Below are 19,337 nucleotides of genomic sequence, written 5' to 3'. Positions count from 1 at the left end.
TTTAAGCATGCGCATACCCATTTAGTGAATTGTGGATTATTTGTTTGTTTTGTTTTGAAGTGTTATAATTGTATCATTTAATCTTGCAATAATATATTTGTTTTAAGTTAAATAAAAACATAAAAAAATCCACTCTATATTAATTATATTCAGATATTCAGAACAAAAGCTCAGGTCTGACATAATAGTAATAGGTTTATGTAACAATTTCCCTGTGACGTGCGAAAGGAATATTTTCCCTGTGTTGCGCGAAAGGAATATATAATATGGACATGTAACATATAATATAATATATAATATACATGTGGTCATATAATATATTAGTCCAGCAGCCAAAGGGACTTTTTTGTAAGTACATATTTTTTTTTGTATTGGTCCAAAATATTGTCTATATACATACATTCATGAAACCATCTGCTGACCAACTGACCAGTGACCAGACATCTTTTATAGGGGGTTATATGTCTATTACAAAAATTACTGGAAAATGTCTCAGACCCAGCACCCAATCTATGAACAACCCCCGTTCACCAGGGTTACACAAATTATTCCCAAAACCCCATTTAATATTAAGGCCTTTTCCTTTCGGCTGTGCCGTTCAGGGGTCACCACAGAGAATCATCTGATCTGCCTCCAGCTCACCCTGTCCTCTGCCTCCTCTTCTTTCACACCAACTAACTTCATGTCCTTTTTCACATCATCCATAAATCTCCTCTTTGGTCTTCCTCTAATAGGCCTCCTGCCTGGCAGTTCCAACCTCAGCATCCTTCTACCGATATACTCACTATCCCTCCTCTGTACATGTCCAAATCATCTCTGGCTTTATCTCCAAAACATCTAACATGCGCTGTCCCTCACTCCTGATCCTATCCATCCTTGTTACTCCCAGAGAGAACCTCAAAATCTTAGTCTCTATGTCATCTGCAAACATCATGGTCCATGAGGATTCCTGTCTAACCTCATCTGTCAGCCTGTCCATCACCTTAGTGAGCAAGAGGGGGCTCAGTGCTGATCCTTGATGCAGACCCACTTCCACCTTGTGTTTATACTTGGCCTTAGGTCATTACACATCATTGTGTTCATGAGTGTTTATAGTGTCATAAGCAGATTCTAATGCATTACAAGTAGTTTGTTTATAATGCATTATAGACATGGGATGCAAAGCAAGTGTTACCGGCTCTCCACTACTTTCTGCTCCTACTTCTTCAGAATGTCCACATTATGTTGATGTGGGACACCTTTGTGGTCAATGCCCATGTGTAGATTCCCACAGCACCAGTTTGGCACGTTTAGCACTTCTACCTCCTGATAGATGATAATCTAGTCTCTAGATTCTAGACAGTAACTGAATTGGTTGCATATATTCAGAACATGCCTCTGTCAATAGAACATAATTCTAGGTATTAAAATATCAGCAAGATGGCCATAGGAGGCCTGGGCCGCAGCGTGGCGGTCCAGGCACCCTAGTCTGCAATGCCAGCCTGACAGCGTGTCGCGGGTTCGACTCCCGATCCCGACGACCTTTGCTGCGTGTCACCCCCCCATCTCTCTCCCCATTTCCTGTCAGTCTACTGTCATCTATCAATAAAGGCAAAAAGCCCAAAAAATATCTTAAAAAAAAAAAAAAAAAAAAGATGGCCATAGGAATGATAGCTATGTTTGTACCTCCAAAACGCCATGTATTCTAATGTACTTATAAAGTGACAATATTCTGAAAAATACTGCAAGGTCAGCGGTTGGAATTGTGTTAAGGTATTGAATGACTAGGTATTGAAAAATGCAATACCTTAAGTATAAAACCCACTTGGTCCTTTTAGGACTTATATTGTCCATTAATTGGTTAATTACACTTGCTCAGCACTCAATTCTTCGCAACATTCATTTTCATACACTAGGCCTATACACAGTTAATAGAAAACAACATTTCTGGGTCTGAGACATATCCAGTAGTCTATTTTTGTAATAGAGACGTATGGTCACATATAACCCCCTATTAAAATGTCTCAATGCTGACCGTTTGCGACTGCAGGTGGTTTCATGAATGTATATAGACAATATTTTGGACCAATAATAATCAAAAAAATATATATACAACATACACCAAATTTCAGGTGCTGCTGGACTATATACAGTATATAGAGTATAAAATAAAACTAGTCTTTAGTGCATTTTTCGTATAAGAATCTTTATTAATACAAGCACAGATTTCCTACTAACTATATGGTCCACCACGGCACCAATGGGCTGGGATTGTCACGGTCCGCTCCTCGGGCCGTGGATTTTGACTTTATTATTTAGACCTTGAATGCCCTTATATGGTCATGGACACTTTAGGTGGCTTAGGCCGACTTTATTATTTAGACCTTGAAGTTGCCCTTATATGGTCGTGGACACTTTAGGCCGGTTAGGCCTATAGTGCATTTTGTATGTTCTGCATACTGCGTGTGCCATTTGTATAATTGTATCTGTCATTCTGTTGCTGCCTTTTGCTTTGGTGTTCTGTACCTTTACTTTGTAGTATTGTTTCCTGTCTGCCTTGTTTTCGCTTCCTGTCTTGTCTCACCAGTATGTATTTGTAATTGTTCTCCACCTGTGTCCTGTTGTGCCCCAGCCAATCCCAGTGTTGATTGTAGCTTGTGTTCACCTGTGTCCAGTTAACCCTGTGTCTATATATATTCCCCGGTTTGTTCAGTTCCTTGTCAGGTCGTCATTTAATGTTAGCGTGTTATGTTCTGTGGTTTGGCTACAAGCCATTCGGTATTTGAGTATTTGTTTTGCCTCCCCAATTTTATGGGTTGCCTCAGTTTGGTTGATAAACCTCAAAACCTTTGAACCTTTATCTTTGCTGTCTGTCATACTGCTTTTGGGTCCTCTGAACTCGCACCCTATTATAGGCAGGAGGTCCAGATGATGAAATGATGACACTGGTGGAAAAAGTACTCAAATATTTTACTTAGTAAAAGTACCAATACTGCAATATAGAAATACTCCATTACAAGTAAAAGTCCAGAATTCAAAACTTACGTAAAAGTACAAAAGTATTGGCATCAAAATGTACTTAAAGTACCAAAAGTAAAAGTACTAGAATGTTTGAAAATAGCAGATCTACAAGCTCACAACGCGTTGCGATGCGACGCATTGTGAGCTTGTAGATCGGCTATTTTCAAATAGCCTATGTATAAACTAGGGCTGAAGTGGTTAATGTGTTTCATAATATCATAATTTACATCTGAAAAGTAACTAGTAGCTAAAGTTTTCAAATAATTGTTGTGGAGTAAAAGTACAATATTTGCCTCTGAGATGTAGTGGAGTAGAAGTAAAAGTATTGGAAATTGGAAATACTCAAGTAGAGTCAAAATACCTCAAAATTGCACTTAAGTACAGTACTTAAGTAAATGTACTTAGTTACTTTCCACCACACATAATTAACCCCCCCCCCCCCCCCCCCAAAAGAAAAGAAAAAGAAAAACATAAATAATATATTAGAAAAGAAACAGGTTGTGCAGGCATGACAGTTGCAATAATTGGTAAGACCATTTCATTCAACCATTTCAATTCAACTCAAATCCAGATAGGACATGTAAATCCTGTACAAAACAATTAAAAGAAATTGCTAAACATGGATAATCTGTATGGATTATGTATTTAAACCAAACGTGACATGTCTCACTGAAAGTCATATCATGTATTTATTGTACCTTTGATGCAAGCCTGGGCCATCTAGGTATAGACGCTCTGCTTCGTCGAGGTTCACACCCTGAACCTGTGCAATTGCACATATCGTGGCCTGTCAGGTAGAACAAAAGAAAAAAAAAGACATGACTTGGTGAGGTCTCCCTTCAGCTCAAGCATGGTGGAGCTGGTTGGAGATATAGTTTTTTGCCCGATCTCAAGCTGTCAATAATGTTACCTGTGAACTATATCGACCCCATAAGGAGATTCATTGAGATTGTTCTTGGATAAGAAACTCTTGTATGGAAGATGTGGGGTATATCTATCATTATGTTTTAACAGAGCTGTTGCCGAGAGGGCAGTTACACCTGGCATTAATATAGGCATACATATGTTTTCTGTGATCAGATTGTGCTTGGCCACAGTAACATGATTTAATTTACACCTGATACCAACATGCATTTTGGGTGTGTTTACACCTACAGTATACTTTCAAGTGGCCAAACACAATCTGATTGCTTTAGTGCGCCTCATGTCCTGCTTCAGCATGGCTTGAGCGAGGCCTGAGCGGCTAGTGTGAAAGGATTCATTGGTTAACAAGGACGCCTAAATGAAACCTCACGGTTTTAGTGAACTAGTGAGCTACTCCTGGATACAACACACTGAGGATGAACTCAATCTTGGTTTGGACACAGTGCTTTGTTGGGGCGGTGTCAAAGAAATTGGACAGGTGTGACCACAATGACACAGCCTGCTCGCCATCTCTAAAATAAAAAAGAGGCTGGCATTTTGGGTTAGCCAAAAACCTGTCCAACCACTTGGATGGCTCTTCACCAGTCAGGACAGCCTGTGCACAGAAAAATGTTAGAAAAAGTGTTAATGCACATAAATGCATTTCAAAGCTCCTTGTCCTTGAAACTGGATAATAGTAGTGGAAATTTATGGATAGTGCATTTTTCAACCTACTTTGAGGCGTTTATCTGTCCCTCCCGCCATAATGACATCTACTAGCTCATCTCCTGCAGTTTTCTGCTTCCGTGCTGCAAGGGTGTGTTGGGGGATGTCTCTGCTCACCCCAAAGCTCCTTGGAACACGGTAAATTGGCGTCAGGTTTCCTGCACGAAGTGCGTCTGCCTGGCTTGTCCAGTGGGCAAATCTTTTGCCTTCCCTTTTAGGTTAGAAGTTAGTTAAGAGGCAACACCAAGTAATATAGTAATATTTTGCAGCTGACAAAACTATCCCTTTATCAAAGTCAAATCAGTTAGGGACGTCATACCCCTCCGTTTCAAAGCGCTCCATAAGTCGGACACACCACCACTTCCGTATCCAAGGCATGTCCCCCTAAAACGTGAGGGGCACAGGTTGAAGCTTTTGGATATTTTACTAAAGAGAAAGACATGCTGCATTTGCTACACATTCTCTGTTAATGAAAATAAAAATGTTACCTCACCTCCTTAAACTTAAATGGGGCACTTGTTGCAAGGCAACGTGTACTGAAACAGAAGATGAATAAAGAAAATAGCTTCATTTTCAAAGCTTGGCGGAAGCATACTGTAGATATCGCAACACTGTTGATAGCTCCCAGTAGTTTACTAATTAATTTCACATTAAAAATGACAACTTTTCCAGCCACTGACGATTCATCAGGTATAGGTATGCAATCTTGCATACCATGCCTAGACCTGACGAAGAGCCAGTGGCTCAAAACGTTGTCACTAATGGGAGCTTATCCTGGAATCCAGACTGATTTACAAGTACACCCAAAGACATCTTACCATGAGCATAAAAATCCCACAGTCATTGCCAAACATCTGGCAGGGCAAATCCTAAAAAGAACAAAAAAAACACTTTAAAAACAAATAATGGCACTTGCATTCAGTGTCTACTGTACACTACTGTTTTTGAAGCCGCTTTAAATACCACTGCAAAAAAAAATCAAAGCACTAATAAAGACATTGACAGTTTACTGTAAGCCTATACATTTAGTAGTAAGTACATTATAAGTCACCGGAATGTCATGTCCAGTCATCTCTGTCCATTTGCCAGAGCTGATTTGCTGTGCAATCCGCCTAATTGTAAATGTAAAATCATTCTGCAGCAGCTTATCAACAGCCCAGGTGAACGTGGGCCATATCTTCATCCAAACACCCAGAACACACCCAGTATGTGACATGGCAACAGGTGTGGATTTGGATAACTGGGTGATCGTCACATCGAAAGGTGACCAGACCATATTCATTAGGATTTTTTTTTGTGGGGGGATTACATCTTTGGAAAATAAAATGAATTCTGTTACAAGTGCTCGCAGAGTACTTGCAACAGAAACAAATAAGACATGAATGAGGCAACTGCCTCAAAGCAAGGAAGAGGATAGAGGATGCTATCCTGTGCCAGAAACGTTCAATAAAATAAAGAATATGCAAACACAAAAACATGCAAACTGGCTGTAGGAACATAGCCAAAACAGAGAATACCGTACGCAAACTCAGAAACATGCAAACTGGCTGTAGGAACATAGCCAAAACAGTATACCGTACGCAAATTCAAAAACATGCAAACTGGCTGTAGGAACATAGCCAAAACAGTATACCGTACGCAAATTCAAAAACATGCAAACTGGCTGTAGGAACGTAGCCAACAGAGGCTATAGTAAAATAGCCCAAACATTGCCATATGAACATGGCAGTTTCCTATCTATAGATCTGAAGATGTCTCTGTACTGAAAATCGCCAAATCCAGATTGATGGAATGCATAAAAGGAGTCTAAAAATAACCTTTCCTTCAGCAGTGGCTTCATGACCTATGGTGGGGCAAAATTAGTAAAAAGATGCACAAGGCCTTAAGTTATGAGGATACTACAGTGGCAGGTAAGTACATTGTATTTGTATAGTACTTCTCACTGTGAACTCAGAAAGCTTCACATACAAAAGGAATAAAAACACAGCATAAAGCATTCAAATAATTGCAAATCAACAGAAACAAAACCGTACAATTAATCTCAGAAACAAAACAGCAGACACATTACACATATGGAGGATAAAATCAAAGACATTCAAAGACACAGCTAACACCATCAGACACACAGAAACGTTAAGTAAAACCTCTGAAATAATATATACATCTCCACAAAAGGTATGGGCATCACATGTTTATAGTATGTCAAACTTGGCATCCATGGCTGATTTTACATCATTTTCTTATATCGCAAAGTCATTACACGTTGTACTTACACACAAAACGTAGTGATCTGGCCCAGTCTTGGCTTTGCTCCATGCTGGAAAGACCACCAGGTGCTTCATGTCGATATCATCCTAATTATGAATGAGCGCAAGTTCTATTTGTTAGTCATTTGTAATTATGCAATTAATACACACAGAAACACAGTTGAATAATAAAACTATATTAAGTATTTAGGTTAAAGTTGACATATGAGAAGTCTACACTTAAAAGTATTGAATGAGACTTTGAACATCTCACTGGAAAGTTTACATGGAGGTCGCCTGCTTGCATTACTTCCATGTAGGCACAACATACATGTCTGCAATGTATATGTCCTTGGCCTATGACCAAATAAAAATGCCCATGGCTCTGGAATTCTTCGAGGGGAAGACATGTGTCCCCTTCCTTTACCAGTTGGTATTGGGCGGAGTTCAGATGTTCTTCCCAAGGACAATTTGCCTCTGAGGCTGAACAGCCATCCAGATGCAGAACAGTGCAATATCCACTCTTCTCGACGGGTAGGGGGGAGTGAGTTGGTCCTAGAAGTGAAATATGTAAACGTGGCGTTTTTTCAAGGCACACAAACTGACTGTCTAACACAGACAACTAGTCTAATGTTGCATAGGTGATGAAAGTCACTCACATTTGTGAATTTGCCAACACCCTTGCATTTACATTATGGCAAATAAGATGTATGATTCCAGATGCAACAAATGTATTGATCAACTTCATTATCTGAACTCTGAGTCCTACGCTTCTATTTGATTTATCCTTCTCGTTCTGTGTATTTAAGAAACCAAAGAAACCACCCAAAAAAAAAAACAGGGTTGTTTTGAACTTGTACCAGTGTATGATTTCTCAATTAAGTATACTTAAAAAGTGAATGAGTCCTACCGGTAACACTTCTTGTGGGTTCCACTAAACAGATGGATCCCATCTGTGTGTCCGGTGAGGTGTGTGGAGCTAATGATAGAAAACAAAAATACATCATGAATTGCACTGTGACACTATATTTGAAAACTACGGTTAAACATGTTACCTACTACCACCCTCACAAGAGAAAAGATGGGAGAAAAATGTGTCGACCCAGGGAAGAATGACAATATCACCACAAGTAAGACGCGCGAACGCTGGAAGCGAACGCAGCTGGAAAATAACGATAATACAGGGCCAGAGAGAGAGAGAGAGAGAGAGAGAGAGAGAGAGAGAGAGAGAGAGAGAGAGAGAGAGAGAGAGAGAGAGAGAGAGAGAGAGAGAGAGAGAGAGAGAGAGAGAGAGAGAGAGAGAGAGAGAGATGGAAACTGGAGAGAGAGAGAGAGAGAGAGAGAGAGAGAGATGGAAACTGGAGAGAGAGAGAGAGAGAGAGAGAGAGAGAGAGAGCTCCATTTGACTACACAACACAGCCATCATGGGAGAGAGAGAGAGAGGATGGATGGATACTGGAGAGAGAGAGAGAGAGAGAGAGAGAGAGAGAGAGGAGAGAGAGAGAGAGAGAGAGAGAGAGAGAGAGAGAGAGAGAGAGAGAGAGAGAGAGAGAGAGAGAGAGAGAGAGAGAGAGAGAGAGAGAGAGAGAGAGAGAGAGAGAGAGATGGAAACTGGAGAGAGAGAGAGAGAGAGAGAGAGATGGAAACTGGAGAGAGAGAGAGAGAGAGAGAGAGAGAGAGAGAGAGAGAGAGAGAGAGAGAGAGAGAGAGAGAGAGAGAGAGAGAGAGAGAGAGAGAGAGAGAACATGGAAACTGAGAGAGAGAGAGAGAGAGAGAGAGAGAGAGAGAGAGACATGGAAAATGGAGAGAGAGAGAGATAGAAACGTAATAGATGAGAGAGAGAGAGAGACATGGAAACTAGAGAGAGAGAGAGAGAGAGACATGGAAACGGAATAGTTTGATGAGAGAGAGAGTGAGCGCATTGGAAACGGAATAGATTGAGATTGTAGATCGCTATTTTCAGAATGAAGTATGTCATACGTGAAAAAGTACTCTCAAATATGCATTTCAGGTTATCTTTACCATTTGCACATGTATTCATTGATACAGTCATGTTGTTTGCAATTCAACTTAAATGAAGTCTGCAAGTGAGGCTTGAACTGACGACTTTGAGATTGTGAGGCACTCATTTAAGGAGACGCCATTGGACCAACAGACAAGGAACTGTGAAAAAGGAGATCACACAGATGATACAGTTTCACGCAAATAGCTGAAAAATCCTGGGTTTAAGTGTTTTTCAAACTGCTCAAAATTGTGGACAATCTAAGGGCGGAGCTTACTGGTCAAAGCGATAGATGTGTTCCTCATGAGTCAAGGCACAAGTGTAAGCAAGTTTCACGACTTTCGGCCAAACGAGGCATGACTTTTGCCTGTTTAAAGTTTGCATTTTCAAAAAATTGCTATAGCGCCCCCCTTTGGCCAATTGGAGTGAGATTGGTTTCAGTGATATTTGGAATGACTCTCTACATTACTGCAACGTTTCAAAGAAATGTGAGTCTTGCATGTATGTGTTAGGGGCAGATGAATAATTTTCATAAAACTGCAATAGTTAAAATCTATGGAATCCTGGGATTTTGGGGCAATCTGCACGAAACGTTTAACACTTGAACTTTGGACCTCTGCCGACAACTTCTAGGCGGCGGAATTTCCATAAGTGAAAAAATACAGAAGTTAGGAGCCAATGACTGTTTTTCATATAATTCAAAATGGTGGGAGATCTAAAGGTCAGAGGTCAAAAGTCAGAGGGTGAAAGTTGTTCAGCATTAGGAGACGCATATGTGTATCCAAGTTTCATGGCTGTAGGTCAAACAGGGCATGAGTTGTACCTGTTCAAAGTTGGCATTTTCAATTGAGTGCTATAGCGCCACCTTTGGACGAAAGATTGTGAGAATTATTTTTTGATCGTTTTTCATGACCATCTACCATATGGCCGAGTTTCGTAAAAAGCGACAGCACGGTTCAGCCAGAACTGCGAAACGTGGCAGAAGAAGAAGTGACAGAATACTGCCAATATCAAAACAGGTACAGAGCTGAGAGCTCTGTCCCTGTAAATAGAAAGGAATGAACTTGAAATATGCACAAATGACATGGAATTCTTAGATATCCCAATAGATGAACTTGTGTAGATGCCCTTAGATGTGTTATTTTTGACTGTCGCTGCTATATTTTTCTCAGAGGAGTGTAATTAGTCACCCAGGGGCACAGGCGAATTTCAGCCACACTGTAGTGCATGCAGGCAATGAGAGCGTGAGTCACATGAGGGCAGCCAATGAGAGCGTGAGTCACATGGGGGCAGCCAATGAGAGCGTGAGTCACATGGGGGCGCGGCTGCACACATACTGCACACACACAGAGGCACAAGCCGAGCCGAGTTTCATAGGGGAGGCATGCGATAATCCGACAGACCTTTTCTCCGACTATGTGGCATCCGCGTGCGGTTAGGGTTAGGGTGCGGGTTTGGTTCGGGTTTAGTATTGAAACGTCGGAGCGCTGCGCTGTCGGAGGAATGCGCTGTCGGACTAACGTACTGCACCCGTTTCATAGTAGGCTCCACTTGGGCGGAGGCCTCCTTCCGCGTTCGCAATAATGTCAATCAGAGCAGCTGACTCACACTCTTCCTGCTCCTGACTTCCTCTATCGGGGACATATGACATAGGGTACATCCACACATGAGCGCACGCTAGCGCGAATTTGACGCCCGGAAGTCGGAAGTCCTGTCCACTCTCATGTTAAGTTAAAAAACGGAAAGACCGTCCCAAGTTGCTTCCGGAAAAGCACATCCGGGTTCCGCTCTGGTAAACGATCACCCGGAAGTGATAGGCGCCAACCAATAGGACAGATACGTCCTGTGTTCTCTCCACTGGGCGGGTTAGAGCTTGTAGTTTTCTCCTTTCACAGAGCCAAACCCCGATTTTGTCCAAAATGTTCAAAAATAAAATATTTGAAAAAATTGTATTAAGTAATGTAAAGTATACATGATGTGAACCAGCACGGTACCTCATTATCAGACTTAATTTTATCCTTCAACTTCTTGTTTATGCCCCAAAATGACTGGATATACAGGGTTTGTAGCAATTGTATAACTATTAGACCCCAATTGACGGATGTTTAAAGGGCAAGACCACTTTGGTAGAGGTCTGGGTTATGTAGTTACCTCGCCATGATGTAACTCCAAAGGTGGACAAGAAATAAAAAACAATTGCTCCATTGATTAGAAATTGATAATTCAAAATATGCTCCCCATTGACTTACATTATACAGTAAAACAGCTCTCAAAGTCGCTCTTTTAGCATGTAAATGAACGTAAACAAAGTTGATTCAGACAATATAGAACATCATCAAACCCAGTACTATTTGTTTTTTTTTGATAAAAATGTTAACTTACTGTTGATTTTGCTATTTTTATTAGAAAGAAAAACCGGACTGGATCGGCGGATTCGGATCTTCAAATAGTAAAATCATCAGGAAGTTGACATTTTTATTAAAAAAATAAACAGTACTGGGTTTGGTGATGTTCTATATTGTCTGAATCAGCTCAGTTTGTGTTCGTTTACGGGCTAAAAGAGTGACTTTGAGAGCTGTTTCAGTGTACAATGTAAGTCAATGAGGAGCATATTTTGAATTATCAATTTCTAATTAATGGAGCAATTATTTTTCATTTCTTGTCCACCTTTGGAGTTACATCATGGAAAGGAAACTACACAACCCAAACCTCTACCAAAGTGGTCTTGCCCTTTAAGCATTTTCTAATCATGTATAGATAGATAGATGTCTTTATTTCTGTGTCATGCACCAAAGGTGCCCAGCCCATGGACTTACAGGACACAACATATAAATCATTACATAGGTGTATAATATAAAACAAAAATTAAAAACTCTGTTTTTCAAACTCCACTTCAAACATACAGAACATTCTGTCTTTTCCCCCAAGGCTTTACACACAAAATCTTTCAAAAAGAAAATACAAAAAGAAAATACACAATTCAAGTCTTTCATAATCATCTAACACAAATAGTTGACATTTTCCACAATAATAAATGTCTTTCATCATATGGGCAGTAAAACCAAACATTAACCTCACTTTCAATTTCCTCCAAATCACACGACAAACAAACTCTATCCTCCTCAGGAGTAGGCCTACACGTGAATATTTATGTCGCCAAATATTTTGATGTTGGCAGATGTTGTGCAGAGAGTGGTGATAAGGTCCTGAATTCCTGAGATGAATGTTGAGTTTTGTTTGGGAGGGCCGGTAAATGAGAAGTACAGTCATGGAAAAGGGGGGTTTACATTTAAATGCAAAGCACTCAAATGGGGACAGCAAAGGCAAGGTGACTGGGGACAGTTCCAGATGTTTTTGTGGAAAATGGCTAAGCCAAGAAGCTAAGCTGCAGGCCTTCTCCTGGTAATTATAGCCTGGTGGACAAGTTCAGTTTAAATTGGTGAACGCCCTTGGTTTGTGCCAAGTTTCTGTGAGGCACATGAAGTCCTTTGTCAAGGATGTGGTCATGTATCAGGGCTGGTTTGTCTGTGAGAGATTGTACATTAAAAATATATTTTTTGAGAGTTTGTGAAAGGGTGAATCTCTGGGATACTAGGACAAATAGTGTGGAGCCTCTGTATTACTTGGTCATGGTGACACTGCTCACTGTCAGGTAAAGAGATTTAGACCGCGCAGGGGTCACCAATGTGTCCGTACACTGACAAATGTCCGTGGTAAGACTTTTCCATGTCCGTGGCAAATATTTTATAAAGAAATAGCCTGTATAAAGCCAGTATAGAGTGGCTGTCTTGCCAGTCTCAAAGTTTTCTTCAGAATGGGTAGGACACCGATTTCTTTTTTGAAATAGCCTACTATTGTTTTAAAATGTGTAGCACATTGTAATAGACACTGCGGCACATTAGGAGTCCACAAGAATACATTTAGGGTTAGGTCTATGTGCTTCTGGGATTAGAATGATGCTCATTTCGTATGTCTGTGACAAAAATAAAGTTGGACAAAAAATGTCCACCACAAACTGGCACGGTGAGGACCCCAGAACTGGTGGCATCAAGTGCTCAGGGGGCACAGCAGTGACGAGGGACTCCAGTACGAGGGAAATGTAGAAGTGACAGAATGACTGGGAAGGGGGGAAAACTTGGGATGAGGGAAGACTTAAAATAACCAGGTGATATGAGGGATGTCATGGTGGCTAGATTCCCTTTATGGAGGACGCCAGTGCGTTTGGGTAACGTGGGGAGACACTGTCCTTAACAGATGTGGGTCAGGATACAGTCACATGGAGTCCAAGACAACTGGGGGCCCAGGTATGCTGCAGCTTTCATCCGCCTTAGATCGCTTAGATGGATCGCACTTTGTCTGGTACCTCCCCCTTGAGCTTTCCGCCATGGGTGACTCTACCAGGAGCAAAGCTCCAGACGGCATAGCTCTCAGGTTCATTGGAACTCACAAGCTTCTCCACCACAACAAGGTGGCGATCCGAGGAGAAGAAAAATAATATGGAGAAGGAAAATAAAATGAGACTAATGGGTAGGTGAGGATTAAACATGGTCGTCCTGCCACGACACAGCACCGGCTGGTGAACAGAAGAACTCCATGAAGGTGTTTCTCACAGAGCGAGCCTCTTCCCCAGAAGAATCGCTCCCAACACCTCCAACTTGGAAGACAGAATCTGGAGTCTCCTCTGGAGTCATGGGTGATGCCTCCTGGTGCCATCTGAGGAGGTTGTGGAGGATGGTGGTTGCTCTCACAATCTTCTCCGCATTGTCAGGGCTCAGCTCCATCACTCGGTGGTAGATGCGAAACTTTGAAACCATAATGCCAAAGGCACACTCCACAACCATCCGTGCACGGAACAGGCGGTAGTTGTAGATACGCTGCGAGTACGTCTCGAGGTATCTTCCAGGGACTGGCCGCATCATGTCCCGCCTTAGGGGAAAGGCTTCATCTGCCACTAAGACATATGGGACCGGCCCCAGGTGCTCGGCATTTGGGAGCGGGTCATCGTCAGGGAGGTTGAGTGTTCCCTTTCTCAGAGCTTGACCAAACTCTGAGGCCCAGAGGATGCCGCTGTCGTTGCTACACCCATAGCCTCCCACATCCACCACCCGGAATAAATAGTTGGTACGATGGAATACTGGCCTTTGTAGTTATAGAACCGGGCCCCTGAATGCATAGGTCTCCGGATTACGATATGTTTGCCATCAAGTGCACCCACACAGTGAGGAAAGTTCCACCTCTGACCAAAACCATTGGCTGAAGCTTCCCAATCCTCCTTAGTTGGCACAGGCATTAACTCCGGAACCAAACACTCCCAGATGGCTTCTGCAACAGTGGGCACAATGCCAGCCACAGTGGAATGGCCCACACAGTACTTACTGGCAATCATGCCAAAATAATCACCATGGGCAAGGTATCTGTAATAGAGGTATAGACAGCAATCATCATGTTAGAACACAAGGTATCTGTAACAGAGGTATAGACAACCATCATCATGTTAGAACACAAGGTATCTCTAATAGAGGTATAGACAACCATCATCATGTTAGAACACAAGGTATCTGTAATAGAGGTATAGACAACCATCATCATGTTAGAAAACAAGGTATCTCTAATAGAGGTATAGACAACCATCATCATGTTAGAACACAAGGTATCTGTAACAGAGGTATAGACAACCATCATCATGTTAGAACACAAGGTATCTCTAATAGAGGTATATACAACAATCATCATGTTAGAACACAAGGTATCTCTAATAGAGGTATAGACAACAATCATCATGTTAGAACACAAGGTATCTCTAATAGAGGTATAGACAACCATCATCATGTTAGAACACAAGGTATCTCTAATAGAGGTATATACAACAATCATCATGTTAGAACACAAGGTATCTCTAATAGAGGTATAGACAACAATCATCATGTTAGAACACAAGGTATCTCTAATAGAGGTATAGACAACCATCATCATGTTAGAACACAAGCTGAACTCACATGTTCCAAGTGTGGTTGGTAACTAGGATTAAGGTTTATTAACCACAACTCCACTACATCTCTGAGGCAAATAATGTACTTTTTAATCCACTACAGTTAACCACTTGAACCCCAGCATCCCTATTCAGGGAAAAATGTTTGCCAAACTAGCTGATCTACAAGCTCAGAAAGCATAGCAATGTCCGTGCTGTGAGTTTGGATATCGGCTATTTTCGGCAAAGTCATTTGGTGTAGAGGGGTTAAAGAGCGCAACCAGTACAGAAAATTTCAGTTTCACTGAGTATAGAGGGTCTAAGTGGTAACATTACTGGTTACTTTAAAGATTTACATTATTATAACAAAAATACATTAACCATTTGAACCCCATTTCATACTTTCATACCTGAAAATAGCCAGGCTACAGGCTCACAGGATCTATTTTCAAATAGGTGATAAGACACATTTGGACAAATTGGAATACTTTTACTTAGGTACTACATTCATATTTGGAAGCCAATAGTAATAATAATAATAATGAATTGCATTTTTATAGCGCTTTTCCAAGTGCTCAAAGCGCTTTACAATGATTCATTCATACAGGTGGGGGACATTGGGAGGAATAGTAAAGATACCTTTACTCAAGCTGTGGAAACAGGACTTGTACTTGTGACTGAATATTTTCTACATTGTATTACTGTTACATTTATTGAAGTAAAACATCTGTGTACTTGTTCCACAGTGTGGAAACATTAAATACAGATACTGCCGTACACCATGCCTCACAAGTGTTGTCGAGTTGAAATGATGCAGTGGTGTAAAGTAACTATAAGTACATTTACTCAAGTACTGTACTTAAGCACAATTGAGGTACTTTTACTTTGGCAGAGTTTTTCCAATTTCTCTACACTTTTGCTCTACTCCGCAAATATCGTACTTTTACTCCACTACAATTATTTGAAAGGTTTAGTTACTAGTTACTTTGTAGATTTGGATTAGCATTACAAAACATACATTAACCACTGTAGGACTATATATATATTTCGGCCGTTGGAAAATAGCAGATCTACAAGCTCACAATGTGTCGCGATGCGACGCATTGTACAATACTACAATACAATACGAAAGTACAATACTTTTGTACTTTTACTCAAGTAAATTTAGAATTACGGACTTTTATGTTGTATATTCAACGGAGTTTTATTATGTAGCGTCATACAGCATTTATCAACAACGTAACAACGTAATACCGGAAGTGGCGAACCGGAAGTACTACTATTCACAGGTCAGTGGTTGTACTGTATAGACTGAGGTAGCATAGAACAACAGCGCCATCCATTGATAACATTAAAGTATTACAACACTCCCACTTAATCTTACAATGGGATTAAAACCCTTTAAATAATATTACAGAGCTGTGCTCTTTTCCACAAAAAATGTCAAGAAATATCAATCTCAATATAACAACAATACAAGACTTCTCACTTTTTCTTTTTTCAAAAACTTGTTTTTACATAGCTTTTACTGGGACTCTTTTACTGGAACTCTTTTACACATAATGTTTTATTTTTTACATTGGTTTCACTGGAACTCTTTTTCTATTCTAATGTATTCAGAGTCAGACTTGCTTTGATCAGGCAGCGTTCGGCGTACACCTGTCAAGCACAAATAACCACTCCACTTAAACAGGGAAAAGTCCAATCTCTCCCCTGAGGTATTCAAACTTCTGTTTGGTCAGTGGCTTGGTAAAGATGTCCGCTTTCATGTCATTCGTTGGACAATATTGCAGTTCTATTTGTCCATTCTGCACACATTCACGGATGTAGTGTTTAGTCTTGGAGTGGTTCACAGGATTCTTTGCGATTGCGATGGCTCATTGGTTGTCTTCCAGGATCACTGTGGACCTAGCCTCCACTCCGAGATCACGTAGTAATCGTCTCAGCCAGATACCTTCTTGAGCAGCTTGACTGAGTGCGATGTACTCCGCTTCTGCTGTTGAAAGTGCAACTGTTGCTTGTTTCTTGCTGAGCTAGCTCACCGCTCCTCCACTCAGTAGAAATATGTTGCCTGTTGTTGAGCGGCGGTCATCCTGATCACCAGCCCAGTCAGCATCTGAGAATCTGATCAACGCTCCAGAGTCTGACTGCTCGTACTTGAGAGCAAGGTTTGCTGTCCCTTTCAAGTATCGCAGTATCCTCTTCACAGCAGTCAGATGTGCAGCATCAGGATTTGAGTTGAACTTTGACACAGCACTCACTGCTTGAGCTATGTCTGGTCGTGTGGCCATTGCAGCATACAGCAGACTTCCTACCATTGACTGATAGATATGTTGGTGCACTGGCTTACTGACACCATCACTTTTGATCAATTTGACATTGGCATCAGCAGGAGTTGCTACAGGATTTGCATTATCCATTCCGTATTTCTGAAGTATGGCTTCAATGTAATGCTTCTGATGAAGCAAGACACATTTCTTTTCTTTATCTTGGATCACAGAGATGCCCAGAATATACTGTAGGAGAGCTCACCCATGTCTTTCATCTTGTAGCGCTCCTTGAGAGCCATTTTGAGCTCGTTCATGCTCTCAGTTGACTCCGTTATTAGAATGAGATCATCCACGTAAACTGCGAGTATCTCAAGCTCTTGTCTTGATCTCACAAACACACAGGGGTCTGTTGTGCTCTGTTTGAATCCAATCTCCATCATGAACTCTGTTTGAAAGCCTTGCTCCAGCAGCGAGGTGACTGTTTCAGTCCATAGATAGATTTGTTCAGTTTGCACACCAGGTGTTCCAGCCCTGGTTTGATGTAGCCCTCTGGCTGCTCCATGTAGATTTCTTCTTCCAAGTGTCCATTAAGGAATGCAGTTACAACATCCATCTGGTGCACATGTAGATTGTTTTGAATAGCAAAGGACAGTAATGTACGAACAGAGCTGAATCGTACTACGGGTGAAAACGTTTCATCATAGTCAGCACCATACAACTGCGAGTAGCCTTTGGCAACGAGCCTGCACTTGTATCTCTCCACTCGTCCATCACTATGATGCTTGACTTTGAACACCCATCTTGATCCTACTGCCTTTCTGTCTCTGGGTAAATCCATTAAATCCCAGGTCTTGTTCTCCAGCAGCGACTCATATTCCAAATAGGACTTTGCATTGCCTCTTTCAGTGTGATCGGTTCTGTCACACGACACATATTGGCATGATGATCAACAGTCACTGTATCAGCAAACTCATCATATCCATATCTCCTTGGAGCATTTCTGATTCTGCCACTTGTTCTGACAGTGCTCTCGACAGTGACCTCATCATCTTGTGTTACACTCTCATCTGTTTTAATGAGTATCTCGTTCTCTGAGCAGGGTATTTCCGCTTCCTGTTTCAAGTTGAAGTTTGATTCATCGAAGATGACATCACGACGGATTAGAATCCTCCTTTTCCCTTCATCATACAGGCGATAGCCCTTGGCATTGTTTGCATATCCCACGAAGCGAAGCTTCACAGCCTTTTTGTCCAGTTTCCTTCTCTCTTCATCTGGGATATGTGCATAAGCAACACAGCCAAACACCTTCATGTGACTCATGTCAGGTTTTTTACCACACCATCTCTCGTAGGGTGTCTCTTCCTTCAGGACAGATGTGGGCAGCCTGTTCTGTATGTAAGCTGCGGTGGCTACAGCCTCTGCCCAGAACATCTTCGGCAACTTAGCATGTGACAGCATGCTCCTAGCTGCTTCAACCAATGTCCTATTTTTTCTTTCTGCCACACCATTTTGCTGTGGTGAGTGAGGTACAGTCATTTCATGGTGGATGCCTTGAGCCTTCAAATATTCTTGAAACTCCTTTGATGTGTACTCACCACCATTGTCTGTTCTCAGCCTCACGACGCTCAGCCCACATTCATTTGAGAATGTTTTCTCAAATTCCTTGAATTTGCTTAGCACTTCATTCTTCTGTTTCATGAAGTATACCTTGCAGCATCTTGTGTAATCATCAATGAAAGTCACAAAATATTTTGCTCCACTTATGGATTCAGTCTGCATGGGTCCACAGACATCACTATGAATCAGCTGCATCTTGCGCTTGGAACGTATTCATCCAATTGACTTGAATGGCTTTTTAGCCAGCTTGCCTTCCACACATCCTTCACAGAAGGGAACCTCTTTCTCTGCAGAGAAGTCCACTCCATTCACCAGATCTTTTAGTTCCTTCAGCTTGTTGGTGTGACCAAGGCGCTGGTGCCACAGGCTGGCTGCTACTGATGCACGGGTGCATTTCTCCTTTCCGACATGTCGCCTTTCCGACGTTGACGAACCCTATACCTAACCCTAACCCTAACCGCACGCGGAAGCCACTAGTCGGAGTGGTGAGATGTCGGAATGGAGAGTGAACACCCTGATGCACTATGACAGACAGATTCACTTCCTTCAATATCCAGCTGATATAGTCCATCAGCTCTTTGTGTTCCCATTCCTTGAAGAGTTCC

General features: G+C 41.5%; 1 protein-coding gene and 1 long non-coding RNA gene across 2 annotated transcripts; both read right to left on the bottom strand.

Moving 5' to 3' along the window:
- Window positions 1–784: 784 nt before the first annotated feature.
- LOC311052473 (PWWP domain-containing DNA repair factor 3B-like) lies at window positions 785–5,158 on the bottom strand (the record flags this gene model as incomplete). The annotated part of the gene is made up of 7 exons (XM_084067433.1): window positions 5,123–5,158; window positions 4,949–5,013; window positions 4,639–4,840; window positions 4,319–4,519; window positions 3,699–3,787; window positions 1,891–1,897; window positions 785–1,054 (listed from the first exon to the last, which is right to left on the bottom strand). Exons 2-7 carry the CDS (start codon window positions 5,005–5,007, stop codon window positions 785–787), a joined length of 828 nt encoding a protein of 275 aa, XP_083923559.1. The 5' UTR covers window positions 5,008–5,013; window positions 5,123–5,158.
- A 193-nt stretch (window positions 5,159–5,351) lies between these two features.
- On the bottom strand, window positions 5,352–6,983 carry LOC311052029. Its single transcript, XR_014601455.1, has 3 exons — window positions 6,903–6,983; window positions 5,681–5,741; window positions 5,352–5,498 (listed from the first exon to the last, which is right to left on the bottom strand). It is a non-coding gene; the product is annotated as an uncharacterized lncRNA (long non-coding RNA).
- Between the last annotated feature and the right edge of the window lie 12,354 nt (window positions 6,984–19,337).

The sequence above is a fragment of the Gymnoscopelus microlampas genome (assembly GCF_963454915.1).
Source record: "Gymnoscopelus microlampas genome assembly, chromosome: 9".
In the NCBI taxonomy this organism is placed as follows: domain Eukaryota; kingdom Metazoa; phylum Chordata; class Actinopteri; order Myctophiformes; family Myctophidae; genus Gymnoscopelus; species Gymnoscopelus microlampas.
The sequence above is the reverse complement of the archived record's forward strand: the minus strand, read 5'-3'. Positions and strand labels throughout refer to the sequence as shown.